The following is a 19,229-nucleotide window of genomic DNA, read 5'->3' as shown; positions in this document are numbered from 1 at the left end:
TTTTGTCACAGTCTCTCAATTATCCACTGTAATCCTAACTAATTGGCATAGTCTTTCTGGTGGTCAGTATAACCTGCACACAAAGTTGAAATATATGTACTTTTTTTTCCTTTGTATGATATAATGTGTTAGATTGTGCATTGATAGCATATTGACAAGTAATTAAGATGTGAGGCAGATACTATTGTTTTGCACTTATTTATCCCAATATATGCAAATTTAATAAATCTCATCTTTTACAATCTCCATTTGTTTTCTATAGTTAGTCCAAAATTGTCTTCATTTATGTTGTTTACAGCCAGGTTTTGTTTTAATGCTGAATAAATCATGTTTTTTATTCAATTGTGGGTGGCAGATTAAGTAAATAAAATGAATGAGTGGCATTTTGATGCCACTTCTGAAGACAGCTTAATCTGTAAGCAATATATAACAACATCCTGGCTTGCCATATTTGCAATTTTGCTTCTGCTTTCTCTTGTATAATTCACACTTTCTTATACATATTTATAGTAATCAGGATTGCCAAAGTTAACATTACATAATGTGTTATTCTTATTTAGTCCCTGTACTGACTCCTCAGTGGAGCAGAGGCGAAAGAAGCGGGTAGAAAACCGTCTCAGACACTGGATGTCAGTCCATTCAGTGCTGCGGGTACGTGGTCAGGGGTGTGTATATTTTCATGGAAAATTATTCAGAACTTTGTAAAACAAAATATTTTTTTCCCCAAGGCCATTAAAAGTCCAGTTGGCGGTGCTGCAGACCTAAGGCAGGCTAGTCTCTATGTGTCCAGGCTCTGCACTGTGCCCCAGAAGTGGCCAGCAGATCCAGCTCCTAGGTGGGGGGGCCACGGGGCTCTGCGTGCTGCCCCTATCCCGAACACCGGCTCCACGCTCCCATTGGCCGGGAACTGCTAGCTGGGTAGCTCATATGCTGCTGTCAGCTGGGGTTGTGTGTTGCTCAATGTCCAAAGGATCAGCCAAGCAATCACCTCCATTTGGTACCTTGGATCTCTCCCTGGAATCCTGGGCTAGCCTACCACTGATCGATCGCTGGGGCAAAGGACCCACTGGGCAGTATCTACGCTCTTCAGTTCTGTATCAGCCAGAGCAGAATTTGGCACTAAATGGTTCAAACCTGCCCCGGGCTGCCCGGGTGCACAAAGTTGGTATTATGTCCCCCAAAATCTTGTCAGCCAATTATGCCCTCTAACCAAACTACAGTGACTTTAATTAGTTCATAATAACAACAAGAAGAAATAAAGTAACAGCATTAGCTGCAAAGGGACAGTAAGAGAGACGGCCTTTGCTTATAAGCTACATACAGCACTGTTTCATTGCTTATAAGCTACATACAGCACTGTTCAGTCTCCAACTAACTAGAGCTGCAGCTGCCTTCAAAATGAGAAATCTTTTGAACTCTGCCACCCAGAATGTTGCAGTCAATAAAGATGCAGTAACGGGGCTGTCACCACAGTGGGAACGAGACTGTAGAGAACCTCTTCCCACACATGCAGCAAAGTAGGATCTATACACACTGCTTGAGGAAGCGTTCTGAGAGAGAGAGAGATGGCTAATGGAGTGGTCAACATGTCACATCCTCAAGCGGGTGTGGTTTGTGGTTTAAGGGTGGTGTCCAGCCCACCAGCTGGTTAGCACCTATTCTGCAGCCAGCAACAAGTGCTAGGCTGGCTTGCATTTTGTTTCTGCTCATAGGAAGAGCAGGATCTCTGAAACAGAGGTTGGAACCAGCTACATATCTTCTCCCCATCACTGTATTATCTCAGAAAGAAAGTAGTCCTAATTCTATAGGCAAGAAGGAAGAGAAACTCCCAAGGAGTCAGCAAAACCAAACCTTATTCATCTTACAGGGGGAGTTAATGCATGCTACTCATTCCTTTCTCCAAAGATGGCTTTTTAATTTCTGTGTTAAAGGTTTAGTTAATTCATTGTTGGTTAAAGATGCTGGTTAAACAACTCAGGAGACTGAACTTCTCTGTTTCTCTACTGAAAAGCACAGTGGCAGAGCATGCTTCCCCACCACACTCATCCCATCACAGTGCTGAATCATGACCTAGAAAGCACCTTGGGGGCAAGAATGTAGTATATTTTCCAGGCGTCTTCAATCCTTGGCCACTCTACTGAGACCAAAAAAATTGTCAATTGTGATGATAGCTTTTCTGATGTCAAAAATTCATTATAGCAACTGAATAGAGACCATTTACTCATTTCAGAAAGACCTCCAAACAGAGCAGACAATAATGACTTTTGGTCACTTAATCTGGGGCAGAGATGATCTAATGACCTATTGGACAGATAAAGGCTCAGTATTCCATTGCACATCCCCTAAACCATCCAGTCCATTCATGGTATATGAGAATTCCAGGATACGAAGACACCAGGATTCCAAGAGTAGAAGTTTCAAGGACCAGATCATAATTTGGTGTAAAGTTGTTGAAGTCAGTGCAGGGTATGTCAGTTTACACCAGCTGAGAATCTGGCCTGTAAGTTCAAGCCTTGGAAGTGAAAGATTTAAGTTCACTGCTACTCCTGCCTTGTTCTATTTAGTCATTAGCTTTCCATTATTTTTTCTGAACTGTTAATAAAGCTTGGACATGGTGCATTTTAGTTCCTGATTGGAAACATCTAACAGGTAAGTTCTCTGGGCAGGTACTGTCTTTTTGTTATAGGTTTGTACAGTGTTTAGCACAATAGGGCCCTAGCCTATAGCTGCTACTGTAATACAAATAAATAATAATAAGCATGCAGACAAACAATTAATGTATATGCCCCACAAGACTTTTGAGACCTATCTCATTGTCTTAAGGGATTTTGTTGTATCTGTATGACTTCTCTGACACAGTGTCATGTTGATTTCTCTGCTTTGGTTTTCAGGAAGCATTATCAGTAGTAAGCGAAGACCAGTCCTTGTTTGAGTGTGCCTACGGAACGCCACACCTTACTAAGACAGAGATGACTGCCTCCTCTTCCAGCGAATATGGGCAGACATCAAAGATGAGTCCGCGTGTCCCCCAGCAAGACTGGTTATCACAACCACCAGCTAGAGTCACCATCAAGATGGAATGTAACCCAAATCAGATTAATGGGTCAAGGTAATGAGGCTAGAGATTAAAATTACTAGCACTGATGCTTTACTACTATCTGTATCTTACCTATCAAGGTACTTATATGCTCCTTACCACTGGTAGTATCTGAGCTCCTCTACTTACCAACACAATGTGGAAATATCTGTCCATGTCAAAATAGGTTTTAGGGGAAAAGATATCTCAACAATTTGAGGCTTGTGTAGTTTTTGCTGTTTTACTCTGACTTGAGTTTAATTCATAGTATTGTGACGGTAGATGTAGCAAACCTGTCTGATACAATATATTTACTAAGGCTACATCTACACTACGGCGGGGGGGGGGGGGGTCGATTTAAGATACGCGAATAGCGTAGCTGAATTCGACGTATTGCAGCCGACTTACCCCGCTGTAGGGACAGCGGCAAAATCGACCTCTGCGGCTTCCCGTCGACGGCGCTTACTCCCACCTCCGCTGGTGGAGTAAGAGCGTCGATTTGGGGATCGATTGTCGCGTCCCAACAGGACGCGATAAATCGATCCCCGAGAGGTCGATTTCTACCCGCCGATTCAGGCGGGTAGTGTAGACCCAGCCTAAAGTGTTTTTTCAGAAGCTAAAGGGGATTTAGTGGGAGAATATACCTTTAAGAACTTTTATTGTCTGATAAATAGCACTGTACTAAATTGGAGAGTGTTTTGCCCATGTGTTTCACATAATTTTTCATCATGAGATTTTGGGGAAATGGATTTTATTTACAAAGCCACTTCTGTGCAAAAAGTTTGTGAACTTAAAATAAGGAGTAGATGTCCCACCCAAAAGCCACCTGTTGTTATCCTCATCCAATTAAAGTCACTGTAGTTAAATTAAAAGTTATGATTGGCTGATTGGACTTTGAAAGACTATTTTGGCAGCCACATTTGAAAACAGGCTAATTATTTCCAGTGAATAGTTTTGTCCAGCTGTATTGATAAATGACTCATCCAGTATATTTATGTGGTAAAATTATTACAGGTAGTATCTTATTTTAATCAGGTTAGCTAAACATGCCTTTGTGTTATTTTTAAAAGGTTACATTGGGCCAAAAGGAGCCCTGGAAGAGTTTTCTTGGGTTTGTGATCTGGACCTGATCTTGTTATGAGAAAATGGTGGTAACAAATAGCTAGGTGTATGAGCTGCTGTCTCTGCCAGAAATGTAACAGGACAATGCAAAAAGCAAGTCCTTATAACGACAAACAGAGTGAGCTGTTGATCTTTACTCCCATGACACTGCACGGGGTGACCTGAGGCCTCATGTTTAAAGTGTCTCACTCTAGAAACAGTTTGCATTTTTATACAAAATTGCTACCTGTGTATAAATAGAGGATACAGATTCCCATCACCTTGTAAAAAAGCACCTGCATTTATTCACACATTAATCTGATCTACACTCAAATTATTCAAAACAAAAAACAAAATCCCCCCCTCCCCAAAAAGGTCACATATACTGTGGTTCTGGTCATATTTGCTGCACTGCCAAACATCAGTGCCATAGGTATGATAAAGCAGTCCAGCAGCCATGGATACTCAAAGAGGAATTCTGTACAGTAAATTGTGTATCATTAATGTAATAAAATACATTTTCAAAACTGGAGACAAAATTCTACGAATTTCCACCAAATTGTCAAAAATTTGTGTAACAGAAATTAACAAACGGTTAACTGACATATAAGTTATACAGTGGTAACTATATGTAGTCTTCTTGTAAGTCCCATCATTTAGAGACAGATTTCTAGTTTTGTGTATTAAAAAGGTTTATTCATACATAAGAATGTAAATGTTTTCATCAATTAAAAAAAAACAAATTTTCTTCCTCCCAAATATTATATTTAAATATTCCCCTCTTGTTTTAGTAGATTCTGTATGAGAATTGGTGGTTATAGTTTCTCTGGCCAAGCTCAGTGAAATGGGAGGGAGGGGATAGCTCAGTGATTTGAGCATTGACCTGCTAAACCCAGAGTTGTGAGTTTAATCCTTGAGGGGGCCACTTAGGGATCTGGGGCAAAATCAGTACTTGGTCCTGCTAGTGAAGGCAGGGGGCTGGACTCAATGACCTTTCAGGGTCCCTTCCAGTTCTATTAGATAGGTAAATAAGTGTTATTGATTATTTAGATTTGTTGTAATTGTCTGTGGTATTATTAATAACGAGGGGTGCAAAATCTTAGCTTCAAATGCTCCCACATTTATAAGGAATCTGGATAATGTGAGTCCATCTGAATTTTGCAGTTAGTCCCATTTCTATGATGGGCCAAACCAAAATTCTGCATTAGAATTCCCCCAGATTTTGGGATGCTTGAAATCCACACCAGTCTGAATAATATAGCTTGGAGCCATCTCTATTAGTTAACACAGGTACAAATTTTGTTTAAATATATGAGGGCAAATCCCTGGCTGCAACCAAAAAATGCACAGCGTGGTTCAGGAAGGGGTGCCAAATGTGGCTTAAAGCCTTCTTTCCACTGTGTGATACTGAGCCAGATGTGAACTGGGCTGGTCCCATGGTATAATTTAGGCTGACCTTCAGGCTGCTTGAAATCACATCAGTTGTCATTTGCCACAAGAGGGGGTATTATGCAACCCAGGAGTCACCAGAGCACCTAGCCACACACCTTTTCCCTATCCCCACGCACTTAGCTGGCCAGAGACTGTGGAAGTGGCATAGGAGCCATTATATGAGCTCTGCACCACTGGAGGACCACCCTACACTAGGGAAATGCCCACAGGGCTGATTTGTCCTGACAGCATGGTGCAAACTAACTGCAGAGCTGGCAAGGTTTGAGCCTGTGATTTTTTTATCTTGACAGAATCACCTAATAGAGTAATTGAAAATACCAAATGGTTACCATTCTTCTCCAGTTATGAACCAGTGTGACCTGGCACACAAAATTGTATTCCAGGTCATGCTGCCTTAGAAGATAATGCATGTCACTGTTACAGTTTTAAAAAACATGTGACGAGAACAATGATCTTCTAAAGTAGTTACCATAGCAAATTCTGATTCTATATGTAAATGGAAGGAACATAATTCTTAATACACTGATTTTAAAATAATACGTGAAGACTCTATGTTTGAAGTAAGGTTCAACTTATTAATTTTGTACTCATCAACCTGCCACATTGACAGAGCAAAACAAAACTGACAAATGATCAGGGCTGCCCAGAGGATTCAGAGGGCCTGGGGCAAAGCAATTTTGGGGGCCCCTTCCATAAAAAAAGTTGCAATACTATAGAATACTATATTCTCGTGGGGGCCCCTGTGGAGTCCGTGGCCTGGGGAAAATTGCCCCACTTGCCCCCCCCCCCTGGGCAGCCCTGCAAATGATACTGCACTTACTGTAGACAGACAGGAGAATTTATAAATCCCTACAACAGGGGTTGTCAATTATTTTTTGTCAAGGTCAAAATTTCTTGGTCATGGTATAGTCAGACTCCAGAGAAAATAATTAAAAAATAGCAACAATAATGATAATATTAAGTAAATAAAAAGATTTTGGGGTCCATTCAAAAACATCTGGCCCTTCATATTTGACCCACGGTCCACCTATTAACTACCCGTGCTCTACAATTTCTGAAACAACAGGGTATATTGAAAAATAGATTAACACAAGCACAAAATTGTTCATGCATATGCGTATTTAACACAATTTTTTATAACTTTACTAAAGTAATTAAAAATAATACAAACTTTTTCTAGGGAAAGCTATTATTTTATTGAGTCTAACATATACATGCAAACACAGATTTGTACTTAACTCTTCTACAGCAGTGAATATACTTGAATTTGAAGCAGTACCAAATATTCTTTAAAATGAGTGGAAAATGCAGCTCAATCTAAGTTGTAATATAAGGCACTACTGTACTTGAATTTCTTCTTATAGCACAGGTAAGAATTTTCAAAAGGATAAAGGGACACGTGCTTCTTTTGGTTCCATGCCATGCAGTAAAGGCCCCAATTTACTACAACTAGAACCCAACAAGGTCAAGTGCAAGAGAAAACCAGCTACATGTTGGTTTGTCACATCACTTTATAACTGCAAAAGGGATTCTCTAACAGATAGTAAAAAGCAGCACCTCTGAAAATCATGACCCCTTTCCTTAGATTGTAAGAGCTGGCTGCATGTTTTTGTTATGCATTTGTACAGCACCTAGCACAATGGGACCTTGATCCCTGATTGAGGCCCCTCAGCACTACTGTGATAAACAGTGAAATGTGCCCCTGGCAAAGTGGTGTAACAGCCAACAGGCATTACATCACAGGAGAATCCTGTACAGATGAATACCCACCTCACCTGTGCAGACTAGCAAGGTGCTCAGATATCATGCTCATGAATGCAGACTATGTCCCTGGAAGGGGCAGCCAGTATGTCCCTCGGCCTGCACCACTTCCCACAGCTCCCATTGGCCTGGAGCAGTGAACCGCGGCCAGTCGGAGCTGCGATCGGCCGGACCTGGGGACGTGGCAGGTAAACAAACCGGCCTGGCCCACCAGGGGCTTTCCCTACACAAGCGGCGTCCCAAGTTTGGGAAACACTGCCCTAGAGAAACAAGCAAGTTACAGCAGCTTGAAAGGAATACAGTGGCCATGTGCAGTGAGTATATGTGTGTGATCTATGACAAATCTGGAAATGCTGTGTTACATACTTCCATGTACCTGGGCCCCTGACACTTGCTGTTGAACAATGTATTAGGGCACAATGTTCCACAGCTTTCCTGACAGCCTGTCCGCAGTTTGCCTCGTGTTTAGTTCAGTGGCAGTACTGATCATAGTGTCTGTGCTGTCTGATACTGAGCCACATGATACTGACTGGACATCTGCTTTGCAGTCTAGTACACCTCTTCATGCCTTAGGCTACATCTACACTACAAGGGGGGGGGGTCAATTTAAGATACGCAAATTCAGCTACGCGAATAGTGTAGCTGAATTCGACGTATCGCAGCCGACTTACCCCGCTGTAGGGACGGCGGCAAAATCGACCTCTGTGGCTTCCCGTTGACGGCGCTTACTCCCACCTTCGCTGGTGGAGTAAGAGCGTCGATTCGGGGATCGATTGTCGTGTCCCGACGGGACGCGATAAATCGATCCCCGAGAGGTCGATTTCTACCCGCCGATTCAGGCGGGTAGTGTAGACCCAGCCTTAGAGCTTAGCTACATTTACAGCACTGCAGCAGAGCAGCTGTGCCTAGCAAAGACACTACCTACCTGCGAGGCAGTAGCTATGTCAGCGGGAGAAGCCTTGCCGTCAATATAGTGCTGTCTATACCATTGGGTAGGTCGGTATAAATATGTCCGTCAAAGGTGTGGATTTTCCACACCACTGAGCAATGTAGTTATATTGACATAAGTCTGTAGTGTAGACCAGGGCTTACTCTTTTGCGGATGTCTTTTCTCTCCACATTGATTTGCAACCCAGAGGTTTGTTTCCTTATTTTAATTATCCAGTTCTTAAAAGTAATCCAAATAAACACAAAAAATAAATGCACATAGTAGATGGAGTGTATGGTCCTGTTTCTCATTTACATGGAAGCCCTTTACACTGCTCTAGTTACAGTTACACCCACTTTAAGGCCTCTTTACCAGATCAGTGTAAAGGGGCTATAGTGTATGTGAGAATAAGATTGTATATGTATAAAGCGTGCTTATTTATTTATGAATTATGTTTCTTAAGTGGTTCATCTGGGATCTTCAGAATATCCTCTAATAATTCTCTCTCTAAAAGGGTCACTGGATCTGTATAGCGTGAGAGGTAGAGCATGCAAAAAAGAGTGCAAGATGCTACAAAGGAGCACAAACAATGTGATTAGTTGCATATTGTTCTGTATGTAGCAGGACAATCATTGAAAAGTTCCTTCTCATGGCATTATACTGCTTCCTGACCATATAATCTATAGTTTGGATGAGGATATAAAATGTTAAGAGTGTACAGACACTCTAACAACACATGAACAAAGTACGCTTTCTAAAAAGAAATATACTCCACTTTAACTCTTGTTTCCCTGATAATGCTTCGGCAACTTTGCTGTAATTGTACTGCATTCAACCTCAATACAAAATGGTCCCTGTTATAAGGGCACTTGTGGATTATATTGAAAAAATTTGGCTTCCAAAACTATTATTGTTAAATACCAAAGAAACTACATTAAAGTAACATTAAGGAGTTATTTGCAGTGTGTTGCACAGGGAATTATATATGCAGTTTCCTTTAACAATAACAGTATTTGTAAGACTAAATCCCAGTGCACAACACTAGAAAATGTAGCCCTAAGGGCTTACCTTAAACCAAGTAAAGCGAGGAAATTTGGAATTAAAGCTGTCATTTAGCTTGATACTGTTGCACATACAATTTATATCATAATACACTGTCTCAAATTCACAGTTCCTTCAAGTCCATTATCAATCCAGCCATTACATTTCTACCAGTGACACCAATAAAATAGTATCCTTGATGCCATTATACAGTCAATCTTTTGCCCGAATTTTCCAGAGTAACAATACTGTGCATTGGCATTCTATTGCCATCATCAGTTGCAAATGATTCAGTATGTTAATGGAGTACTACTGTATAACTCAGGAGATTGCATTTGTTATAGTGCTAATTATTTTTATGTTTATTATAAATTATCTATTATAATTATAAATAATAAAATTATGTATGCAGATTTCCATTAAAATTCATGTATACAGGCCACAAAACTATATAGAGGATGAAATTTACTGTGGTTCAAATGCCTACCCAGGTTGATGGCCCTGTGTACAAGGTCCTGTGTACCACTTAAATCCTCTGATTCTTCAGTGGCCTCTTTATATTCTACCTTAAGGGATTTAAGGTACCTGATAAATAGCCTGTCTTTTTAAAATGGGGCCTAGGTGGTGTATAGGGTCTTCTGTGACCCTTAGGGCTGGGATGAATTCCACCTATTATGAAATGTAACGATTTCCTAAAAAGCATTATGAAAATTAGCTGTAGTGAAATCACAGCAGAAGTTTTCCAGAGTTAGCTTTGCTGATTTAGTTGCTTTAAACAAATGCCAGAAATAATTATTTGGCATTAAGGTCTATATCATTTGCAAAGTATTATTTTTCAGATGTCACCAATTGTGCTCTAGTGTTGCTTGAAAAACACTTGAAACTGAAAATATCATTTTTATACATCTTTTTGGTTGGCTCTTTTGGGAATCCTTACATATATATATTTGCCTCAAACATCCTGGCAAGTCTGAACACATACTGTACAATGGAAGACTTTTCCTAATCTGAGTCCCTAATTTTGCCTCACATTCTTATCATCCATAAAACCTTGTTTTAAGATCTTCTAAATAATAGCTGTGTGTTTGATACTTTACATACAAAAAGGATAGAAAGAGAATAACTGGGATTAAGTTGACTGGGAGGTATATCTAATTTTATTATTTAGATATTTTTTATCCATCTTAAATATTTACAACAAAAAGTCCACCTGGCAGAAATCATTTTAATACCATTCATTTTTCAGGGGCATATTTTTTCCATAACTGAAGTGCAGCCATTCAGCTGGTGTTTGACGCCGTCCTTTCTATCATTGGTAGTTTATTGCTGGCACTCAGTACTAGGATTCTGGTTAAAACCTTGGCACAGACTAAACTATGAACCTAATCCAAAGCCCATTGAAATCAATGGGAGTCTTTCCACTGACTTCAACAGGCTGATCAGGTCCTATTTCACTTCACAACAAAACAGAGAGAATTATCTAATGGGATGACTTATCTAATATTCTTTATTTGAGCAGGCTCCATAAGGGAGCTGCAATCCTGAGAAAGGGATTTGGTCTTGGATATCCCTACTCAGATACCTTTATTCCCACTGACTGGGTGGTTGGTGTTGGTGGCTGTGGGCCAGACAGAGAAAACTGAAACTTCAGTATCTTCTTCACACAGAACTTTGTGTTTGTCTGCTTTATGAAGCAGTTCATTGCTCTGAAAAGCACCAGTTTAGCATTGTTTCTGATTTGGCTGTGGTTTTGTCACAAACATACTGCCAAGGAAGGGGGGAAATGGTCTATCCAGCTCAACTTTAGAGTAGGGTTTTTGGTGTGGTTTTGGCTGGTTGATGCAGCTCAGAAGCTAATTATGTTACCACACTGTCTTCTTAGCAGGGTTGATGTGGTTCTGGTCTGGCAGGTGGGAACTGTGAAGAAATCACTTGACTCTCCAATCCAATAGGACTGGTTTACTTTAAACTGAAACAGATGTATCTCAGATTGACAATTGTTATTGAAATCATAAAAATTTAGAAGAATAGCTAAATATGACTGCATTTTTCACTTTTGAAAATTTAGGCCGAGATTTTCAAAAATGGGGGCTACATTTAGATTTATGACCTTAACCTCAGTCTCCTGAAAATTTTGAACTAAAACTCTGTAAACCCCTTCATGATCATTCCTATAAGGTCGTATGCACCCATGGGCAGAGGTGCAGCACAAGGCCTATGCAGAATTTAAATCCCACTTACGCCCTATTTTGAAATCTTAAGTGATGTGTAGGCCTTGTGGTAGCCCTCAGCACAGGGGTCAGTTTCGCCAATAGAGAACTGTAGGACATTAAAGTGTGTAAAACTTTGCTGGCTCATACCAATACAGTGTGGTGTTGAACATTTACAGTTTAATCCATAAAATATAAGTAGTATCTGCTGTGTTTAATGAGAAATAGATAATAGTACTTTAAAGACAAAAGAGAGAATTTTATGTTTGCAGTGTTGGTCAAAGGATATGAGACAGACAGGGTAGAAAGGGACCTCAGGAGGTCATCTAGTCCAACCCCCTGCACAAAGCAGGACCAATCCCCAGACAGATTTTTGCCCCAGATCCCTAAATGGCCCCCTCAAGGATTGAATTCACAGCCCTGGATTTAGCAGGCCAATGCTCAAACCACTGAGCTATCCCTCCCCCTGGGTGAGTTGATAACTTTTATTGGACCAACTTCCAATGGTGGACGTTACAAGCTTTCAAGCTACACAGGCCTCGTCTTCAGGTGAGGGGAAGGAAGCAGAGTGTCTGAGGTTAATACGAATTGAGAGAGATTGTTAAGCAGAAGGGGCAACACATGCTGGAAGCAATCACTTGAAATAAGGTGGGCAATTTGGGATTAGATTGTTATGTATAAAGGATTTGAAGTGGTCAGTTAAGGGTAGGAGGCAGTGTGGTGTGTTACAAGTTGTTGTAATGAGCCATAAAACCAGTGTCTGTGTTAAGTCCATGGCTTTTGGTGTCTAACCGAGTTATGAATTTAAATTTACTAAGATAAAGAAAATGGGTTAATCTTTTTTAACTTAACATGTTTGTGCGCATCAGTTTCACAGCACATATATGCTAATCACTCAAATCAGCAGACATTCCACAGACACTGGGGATTGTGGTTTCCATACAAGATGTCATTTCTATGTATGCATGGCATTCTGTACTTTGCTAGCTTGCTAGCTTTCTATAAGATCCCTGCCCACAAAAGAAGGAATATGTGGTTTGGGAAGGGCCCCGACTTCCAACACACTAGTATTTTATGAAACCGCAAACACAACAGGCTTGTAAGCTCTTGAAATGAAATACAATTTGAGAAATGTAATCCATTACCATTATAATAGAGTTTCTATAAAAATAATAAAAGAAAAACAAGAGAAAATGGGTCCTGAAAGGTATAGGCCAACTGGGAAGTTATTGTGGCTTTGGCTTAACTACCACTGTATCAGACTTCAGAATTCTCCCTGGCAGTAATCTAATTGTAAATTATGTATATACAGAACATCATTTCTTAGCTTTGGCTGTTAGTGCCCCCGTCTCCTTTCCCTTTCTTCACTCGAACCTCACACATAAGAAATATTGAAGTGTTTGCACTAATGGAGAAATGACAACGTGCAGTCAAACTTAAACCAGCTGTTTCCCTGCACTGTGAACACAAAGAGCAGGGCTGGTAATATTTATAGCTTGCCTGGCCTCTAGTGAGCTAGATGCTGACTGCCTTAATTTGCTGTGATGGCCTTAAGGCTTGAAGCAGCTGTGGATTGTGAGATAGCCAGAAAAAGGCAAGGGTGGGGGAGGGGAGATGGTTTCAATTAGCAAAAAGTTATTGTTTGATTGAAAATGTATGGCTGCTGCATATACATCTTGGTAAATTAGCATCTTTTGTTTTGCCTGCAGAATGTCAATGAGGTTGTATGTGTTAGTACATGGAGTTTGCTTTATCCTTTTGCTATATGAAATAACAGAAGGTTTTGATTTGACCCAGTTATAACAACACCCTGGTTCCATGTTCTTATTTGAGATACGCTCCAAAAATGGGTAGACTTATCCTGGTTAGCAAAAAACAAATACACAGTGAGTCAAAGTGTACAAGCATAGTGGTATGAAATGCTCACCTGCAAAGAGTGAGCATTGGCCAGAGAGTGTGCAGAGCCAAGAGTTGTCGGCTTAGAGGAATAATACTAAGCTAATGGTAAATAGTGAATGAGTCCACTAATGGTGTTCTTTTCCATGGGCACTGAAAAGTGCCAGCAGTGGAACTACCATGAAGGATGTGTCCTGGAAAATAGTTTAGTAAGGTATGGAGGAGGAAAAATATTTTAAGACATTTTTATACAAGGTGCAAACCTGTTCTCATTAAATTCAGTGGCATAAACCCCATCAACTTCAGTGGGAACAGAGTGCTTGGTAGGACATATTATAACCTACATGCATTTTTTTGGTATTTTTTTGTCTGTGTTATATTGTAATCATGTGTAAAGAATGTTATGAAGCTTTTGTAAGAAAGAGGCTATGCAAAAATAGGAGTGTGTTCTCTCAATGGGCCAAATGCAGCTACATACCCAGCAAACTTCAGTGGGAATTTGCTCGAGTAAGAATTGAATAAGAACCACAGTATTTGCCTACCTATGCATTAGCCATAACTTCAGTGATGCTTTACATGGGGAAGAACATAGATAGCATTAATTGAACTCTGTCAACTAGTTTGATCTTCTAATATCATTACTGAAGTCTGGTTTCATAGTCTCAGTTCACATGCAAAGGAATTGCAGTTCATGCCAATCATAGAATATCAGGGTTGGAAGGGACCTCAGGAGGTCATCTAGTCCAACCCTCTGCTCAAAGAAGGATCAATTCTTAACTAAATCATCCCAGCCTGGGCTTTGTCAAGCCTGACCTTAGAAACCTCTAAGGGAGGAGATTCCACCACCTCCCTAGGTAACCCATTCCAGTGTTTCACCACCCTACTAGTGAAAAAGTTTTTCCTAATATCCAACCTAAACCTCCCCCACTGCAACTTGAGACCATTACTCCTTGTTCTGTCATCTGGTACCACTGAGAACAGTCTAGATCCATCCTCTTTGGAACCCCCTTTCAGGTAGTTGAAAGCAGCTATCAAATCCCCCCTCATTCTTCTCTTCTGCAGACTAAATAATCCCAGTTCCCTCAGCCTCTCCTCATAAGTCATGTGCTCCAGCCCCCTAATTATTTTTGTTGCCCTCCGCTGGACTCTTTCAAATTTTTCCACATCCTTCTTGTAGTGTGGGGCCCAAAACTGGACACAGTACTCCAGATGAGGCCTCACCAATGTCGAATAGAGGGGAATGATCACGTCCCTTGATCTGCTGGCAATGCCCCTATACAGCCCAAAATGCCGTTAGCCTTCTTGGCAACAAGGGCACACTGTTGACTCATATCCAGCTTCTCATCACTGAATGAAGCCAGCCTCTGGGGTCTGCAAAGTTTCTAGCTGTTTCTCCACTCTTTCTGCAAGATTTTGGCAGTTTGGGGATGGCTTTGGTTCCCTGAATTCTCCTGGTGTCCCAGGCAGTGTTGGTACCCAGGAGTCTTTTTCATATTCATCTGCTAAGGCAATTTGCAGCTGACATGGACGTTTCCACAGTAATGCACATGTGTGTGATTTAGGCACATAACTGGCCATGTAGTTTACGTAACTGTTGCAATGAAAAATATTGATTAAAAATGTAATGGAAAATTTTGGAAAGTGTCAAAGTCAACACTGGTAGGAAAAACTGTTTTGTAAAAAAGCCATTTTTCAAAGAAAATGCTTTTGTCTGAAAAAATGTTGAGCACCTCTACTCAGTAGAAGTTACGTGTGTGCAGAGAGAGGGGAATAAACTGAATATATCTTGGAACAAACTAAATATAGTTTGATCTTCAAATGGTGTAATTTTGGTCAAATATAATTGACATTTATTGGCCCTGCCTTTCTGAGGGATACTTCTTTGCATGGCAGGCTTCTGCCTTCTGTGGGAAAGGAGGCAGGTGGAAGGCTCTCTGAGGTGTTGGGAAAGCATAAAGAAGGAGTGTGGACTATGTGAGCCGGCAGCAGGAATTAGGTGGGCCTGGTTTTGGAGGGGGAAGGGTGAGTTCGGAGCAGAGCGAGTAATGCAGCCTGGAGATCTGTAAACATTGGGATGGAACCATGGTTCATGCCATAGAATGTAGGGGAGAGAAACCCATCCTGCTTCCCTGCATCATGGTGGGATGTTCTGAAGGGAAGCTCTGCAAGGAGATTCTCAGAATTCTACTCTCATGAGACCCCCTCCCATGCAAACAGCCCTGGGAGGGAATAATCCAGGCTGTTATTAAATTACCGTATTTTCCGGCGTATAAGACGACTGGGCGTATAAGACGACCCCCAACTTTTCCAGTTAAAATATAGAGTTTGGGATATACTCGCCGTATAAGACTACCCCTCTTCCAATACACACCAAATAAAAATTAAAAAAACATCAGATTTGATTTCAATATGGTAATTTTAATTCAAATGCTTATGACATGCAGGTACTTAGCAGGAAAACTGTCACTTATAAACATAAGGCTGTTTGTCATCAAACATGTAAACATAAAACAGTGCAAGTGGATTAAATTTTTCCTAATTCACTCTAAAGCTGAAAGGAAGGATAAGACAATAAACCCATGGGAGCTGCCATGCTGTTTGTTTTCTAAGCTGTCAACCAAACTGGAACTGATGATGATAGGAGGAAGATAACAAACAATAGAGAGAGAGCAAGTGCCGGGCAAGTCCCTGGCGAGTTAGCAATGCCCATCATAACTGCAAGCTACGGTATTTTTACAGGGTTTGCTGGCGTGACAGTTTCCCTTTAAAAGCCTTCAAAATCCTCCTGTTCGTCATCTGATATCATAAGTACATCAATGACATCTTGTGATATATTTGTAAGGCAGTCATCGTATGGATCGAATTCCGTATCAGATGGTGTGGTCTCAGCTTCGGCTTCCTCTTCATCTTGCCACAAGTAGTCGTCCTCCATACCATCTAATGAATTTGATATGCCACACTTCTTGAAAGACTTGATTACTGTTTCTGCATCAATATCATTCCAGGCTTTTATGACAAACTTGCACAAAACATCCAACTGTGGAGCACGCATGTTTCCTCCTTTTGTGAATGACTTTTCGCCGCTAACCATCCATTCACTCCACTGTTCTCGAATGCGATCTTTAAATGGCTTGTTTAGGCACACATCCAGTGGCTGTACCAACGATGTCAATCCTGCAGGAATAACTGCCACATCTGTGTTTAGTCTTGCAAGCCTTTGCTTGGTGCTGGGAGTTAAATGAGCCCTGAACATATCCCACACCAGTAGACTACATTTTTGAATAAGTCCACCTGGTCGCCTGCTCCATACATTATCAAGCCATAGCTTTACCCCTTCTTCATCCATCCAGCCTTTTTCATTCACATGTACAAAACAACCAACAGGGAACTTGAGTTTCGGCATTGTTTTTCTTTTAAAAATAATCATTGGTCTCAGTTTGCCGCCATCAGCTGTGCATCCTAGTACCACTGTAAAACTGGACTTCTCATGTCCTGTTGTTTTAATTAAAATTGTTTTTTCACCTTTTTGATGGACAGTTTTATTTCCAACCATATCAAAATCCATTGGAGTTTCATCCATATTTCCAATACTACTTAACGCATAGCCATGTTTAGTGCGCTGTTTTATTATGTATCGATGGAAACTATTTACTTTGCTATCAAGATCTGCAGGTAATTTTTGGGCAATTTTCGTCTTTTGCCTCAGTACCATATTATGCCTTTCCATGAATCTAGTACACCAGGATACAGTGGCCTTAAATCTGTTGCTGTGATCTGGGTTAGATTTGGCCCACTGAAGTGCAAACAAACGTATTTTATTTCGTGTCACTACATAACCATTTTGGCGATGCTCATTCACCATGTCTGCTACATGTTTTTCGAGTTCTGGCCAATGTGGGGTGCCTCTTCTTAATGCACACTTACCCCTTGGCATACTCTTTAATGCTTTTTCATTTGCTTTCCAGTCCCGAACCATCTTTTCTGTTACTCCATATTGTCTTGCAGCAGCGCAGTTATTATGTTCCATGGCAAAGTTTACAACTTTAAGTTTGAAACTGGCTTCATATTTCTTTCTTCTTGCTGGTGGAGCCATGATGGGGTTTTGACTGTTGGACATTTGTATACTGTACTGTATGTACTGGTGCTATACTGTATGAACAGGTACAGATACTGGTGCTGTACTGTATGAACAGGTACAGATACTGGTGCTGTACTGTATGTGGTACCCAGTATACAACAACCAGCCAATCACGGCAAGCGATGTATCTTAACGGCGATTGGCTGGTTGTTGTATACAAAGCCTGCTTGGATTGGTCAGCATTGCATCCCCTTCCTGTCAGTTCTTTCTCTGCTTCCACACAGCTCTCCCTGCCTGCCCAGCCCTCCCTGTCTCCAAGACAATCAGAGCGGTAGTGCAAACACGCCTCTTTCACCCGTCTGGCCCGCCCTTGTATCCTATTACCTCCTTCTCTGCCTCTCAGATCTCGCACATGCGCGCCAGGAGCGAGATCTGAGAGGCAGGGAAGGAGGTAATAGGATACAAGGGCGGGCCAGACGGGTGAAAGAGGCGTGTTTTTCTGGGCACAGCACTGATCTCTCTTGCTTGCTCCGCCCTTGCTGCTTTCATGCGGCCGCGGCTGTTTTTGAGCTCCCCCCACCATATGTGGTGACTGCAGATTCTCCAGGGAGGGCAGGCCGGGTGATGGCGGGGGAGGGTGCAGAGGGGCGTGCAACCCCCTTGGAAGGCAGATGCCCGAGGGGTGCTGCGCTGGGGGAGGCAGCTCAGGCTGGGATTTTCTCCCACGTGGGATGATTGGCCCCATAACGCACCAGGGGATGCAGGCCGGGAGGGGAGGGGGAGTGCTGGTCTCCTTCCCCCGGCCCGCCGCAGCAAATGACTGCGCCCCCGCACTGCTCCTATAAGCGACCCCTTCCCAGGTGTCTCCACTGTCCCCCAGGGGACATCGGCCCGAGGCGCCGGCTGCCCCTTCCCTGGAGCCCAGCTCACAGGCCGGCCCTCCTGACCCACGCCCGCAGGGCCCACGTCTGCCGCCTGCCGCCACTCGGCGCTGCTGGCTCCTGCCACGGAGCCCAGCCTGGCCGCCAAGGCGACAGTGGACACCGTTGGCCTGGGGCGTGGCGTCCCGGCGGTGCCCGGACTGTCCTGCCCAGCATCAAGTAAGTGCCGCTCCCGGCGCGCTGCGAGGGGCCCCGGCTCGCTCACTCTCTCTGTCCGGGAGCCGTCACCCCTTGGGGCAAGATGCCCTCCCGCCCCCTGCTGTTCGCCCCGATCCGCCCCTGGCCTGCTCCCGTGCGGATCGTGGCTCCCTTCCCCCGTAGGGATGCCCCCACCCGGGCACTCCGCAGCAGCCGCAGCTGGTTCCCACGCTCCTGTCAGGGCGGGAGGGAGCGGAGGCAGCCGCAGCAGCCCGGGAGACATATGTGGTGACCGCAGATTCGGCTCGGAAGTTTCAGCACCCGGCATATAAGACGACCCCCGATTTCTGAGAAGATTTTCCTGGGTTAAAAGGTCGTCTTATACGCCGGAAAATACGGTAATCAAACCAAGCACTATACAGATATTTCCATGACACAGTTGGTTTTATTTTTTCCCCTTTGGTAAATGAAAGATAGTTTTTTCAAATCATCAGAATGCTACAAAGAGATGGGTTTATAATCAAAATTACTACATTACTGTCATCTCTTGCATTTACAGACAATATACCGTAGGTATTTTATGTCACAAATAAATATTTCCTTGAAT

General features: G+C 42.3%; 1 protein-coding gene across 16 annotated transcripts in view; it reads left to right on the top strand.

The window, feature by feature from the left end:
* ERG (ETS transcription factor ERG) overlaps nt 1-19,229 on the top strand; it is a 215,664-nt gene that overhangs the window by 157,835 nt on the left and 38,600 nt on the right. For 12 of the 16 annotated variants that reach the window (XM_024100507.3, XM_065577411.1, XM_024100506.3 and 9 more), the window contains one exon: nt 2,892-3,109. The exons of 1 other annotated variant lie outside the window; for it this stretch is intronic. In XM_024100507.3, the coding sequence (XP_023956275.1) occupies nt 2,892-3,109 (218 nt within the window). Of the gene's footprint in view, nt 1-560; nt 652-2,891; nt 3,110-19,229 lie in introns of all 16 variants that reach the window. 3 more of the 16 variants (XM_065577418.1, XM_065577426.1, XM_008179835.3) reach the window with 1 other exon arrangement.

The sequence above is a fragment of the Chrysemys picta genome, chromosome 1 (assembly GCF_011386835.1).
Source record: "Chrysemys picta bellii isolate R12L10 chromosome 1, ASM1138683v2, whole genome shotgun sequence".
NCBI classification, from domain to species: domain Eukaryota; kingdom Metazoa; phylum Chordata; order Testudines; family Emydidae; genus Chrysemys; species Chrysemys picta.
Note: the sequence above shows the minus strand (reverse complement) of the source record. Positions and strands in the feature narration are given on the sequence as shown.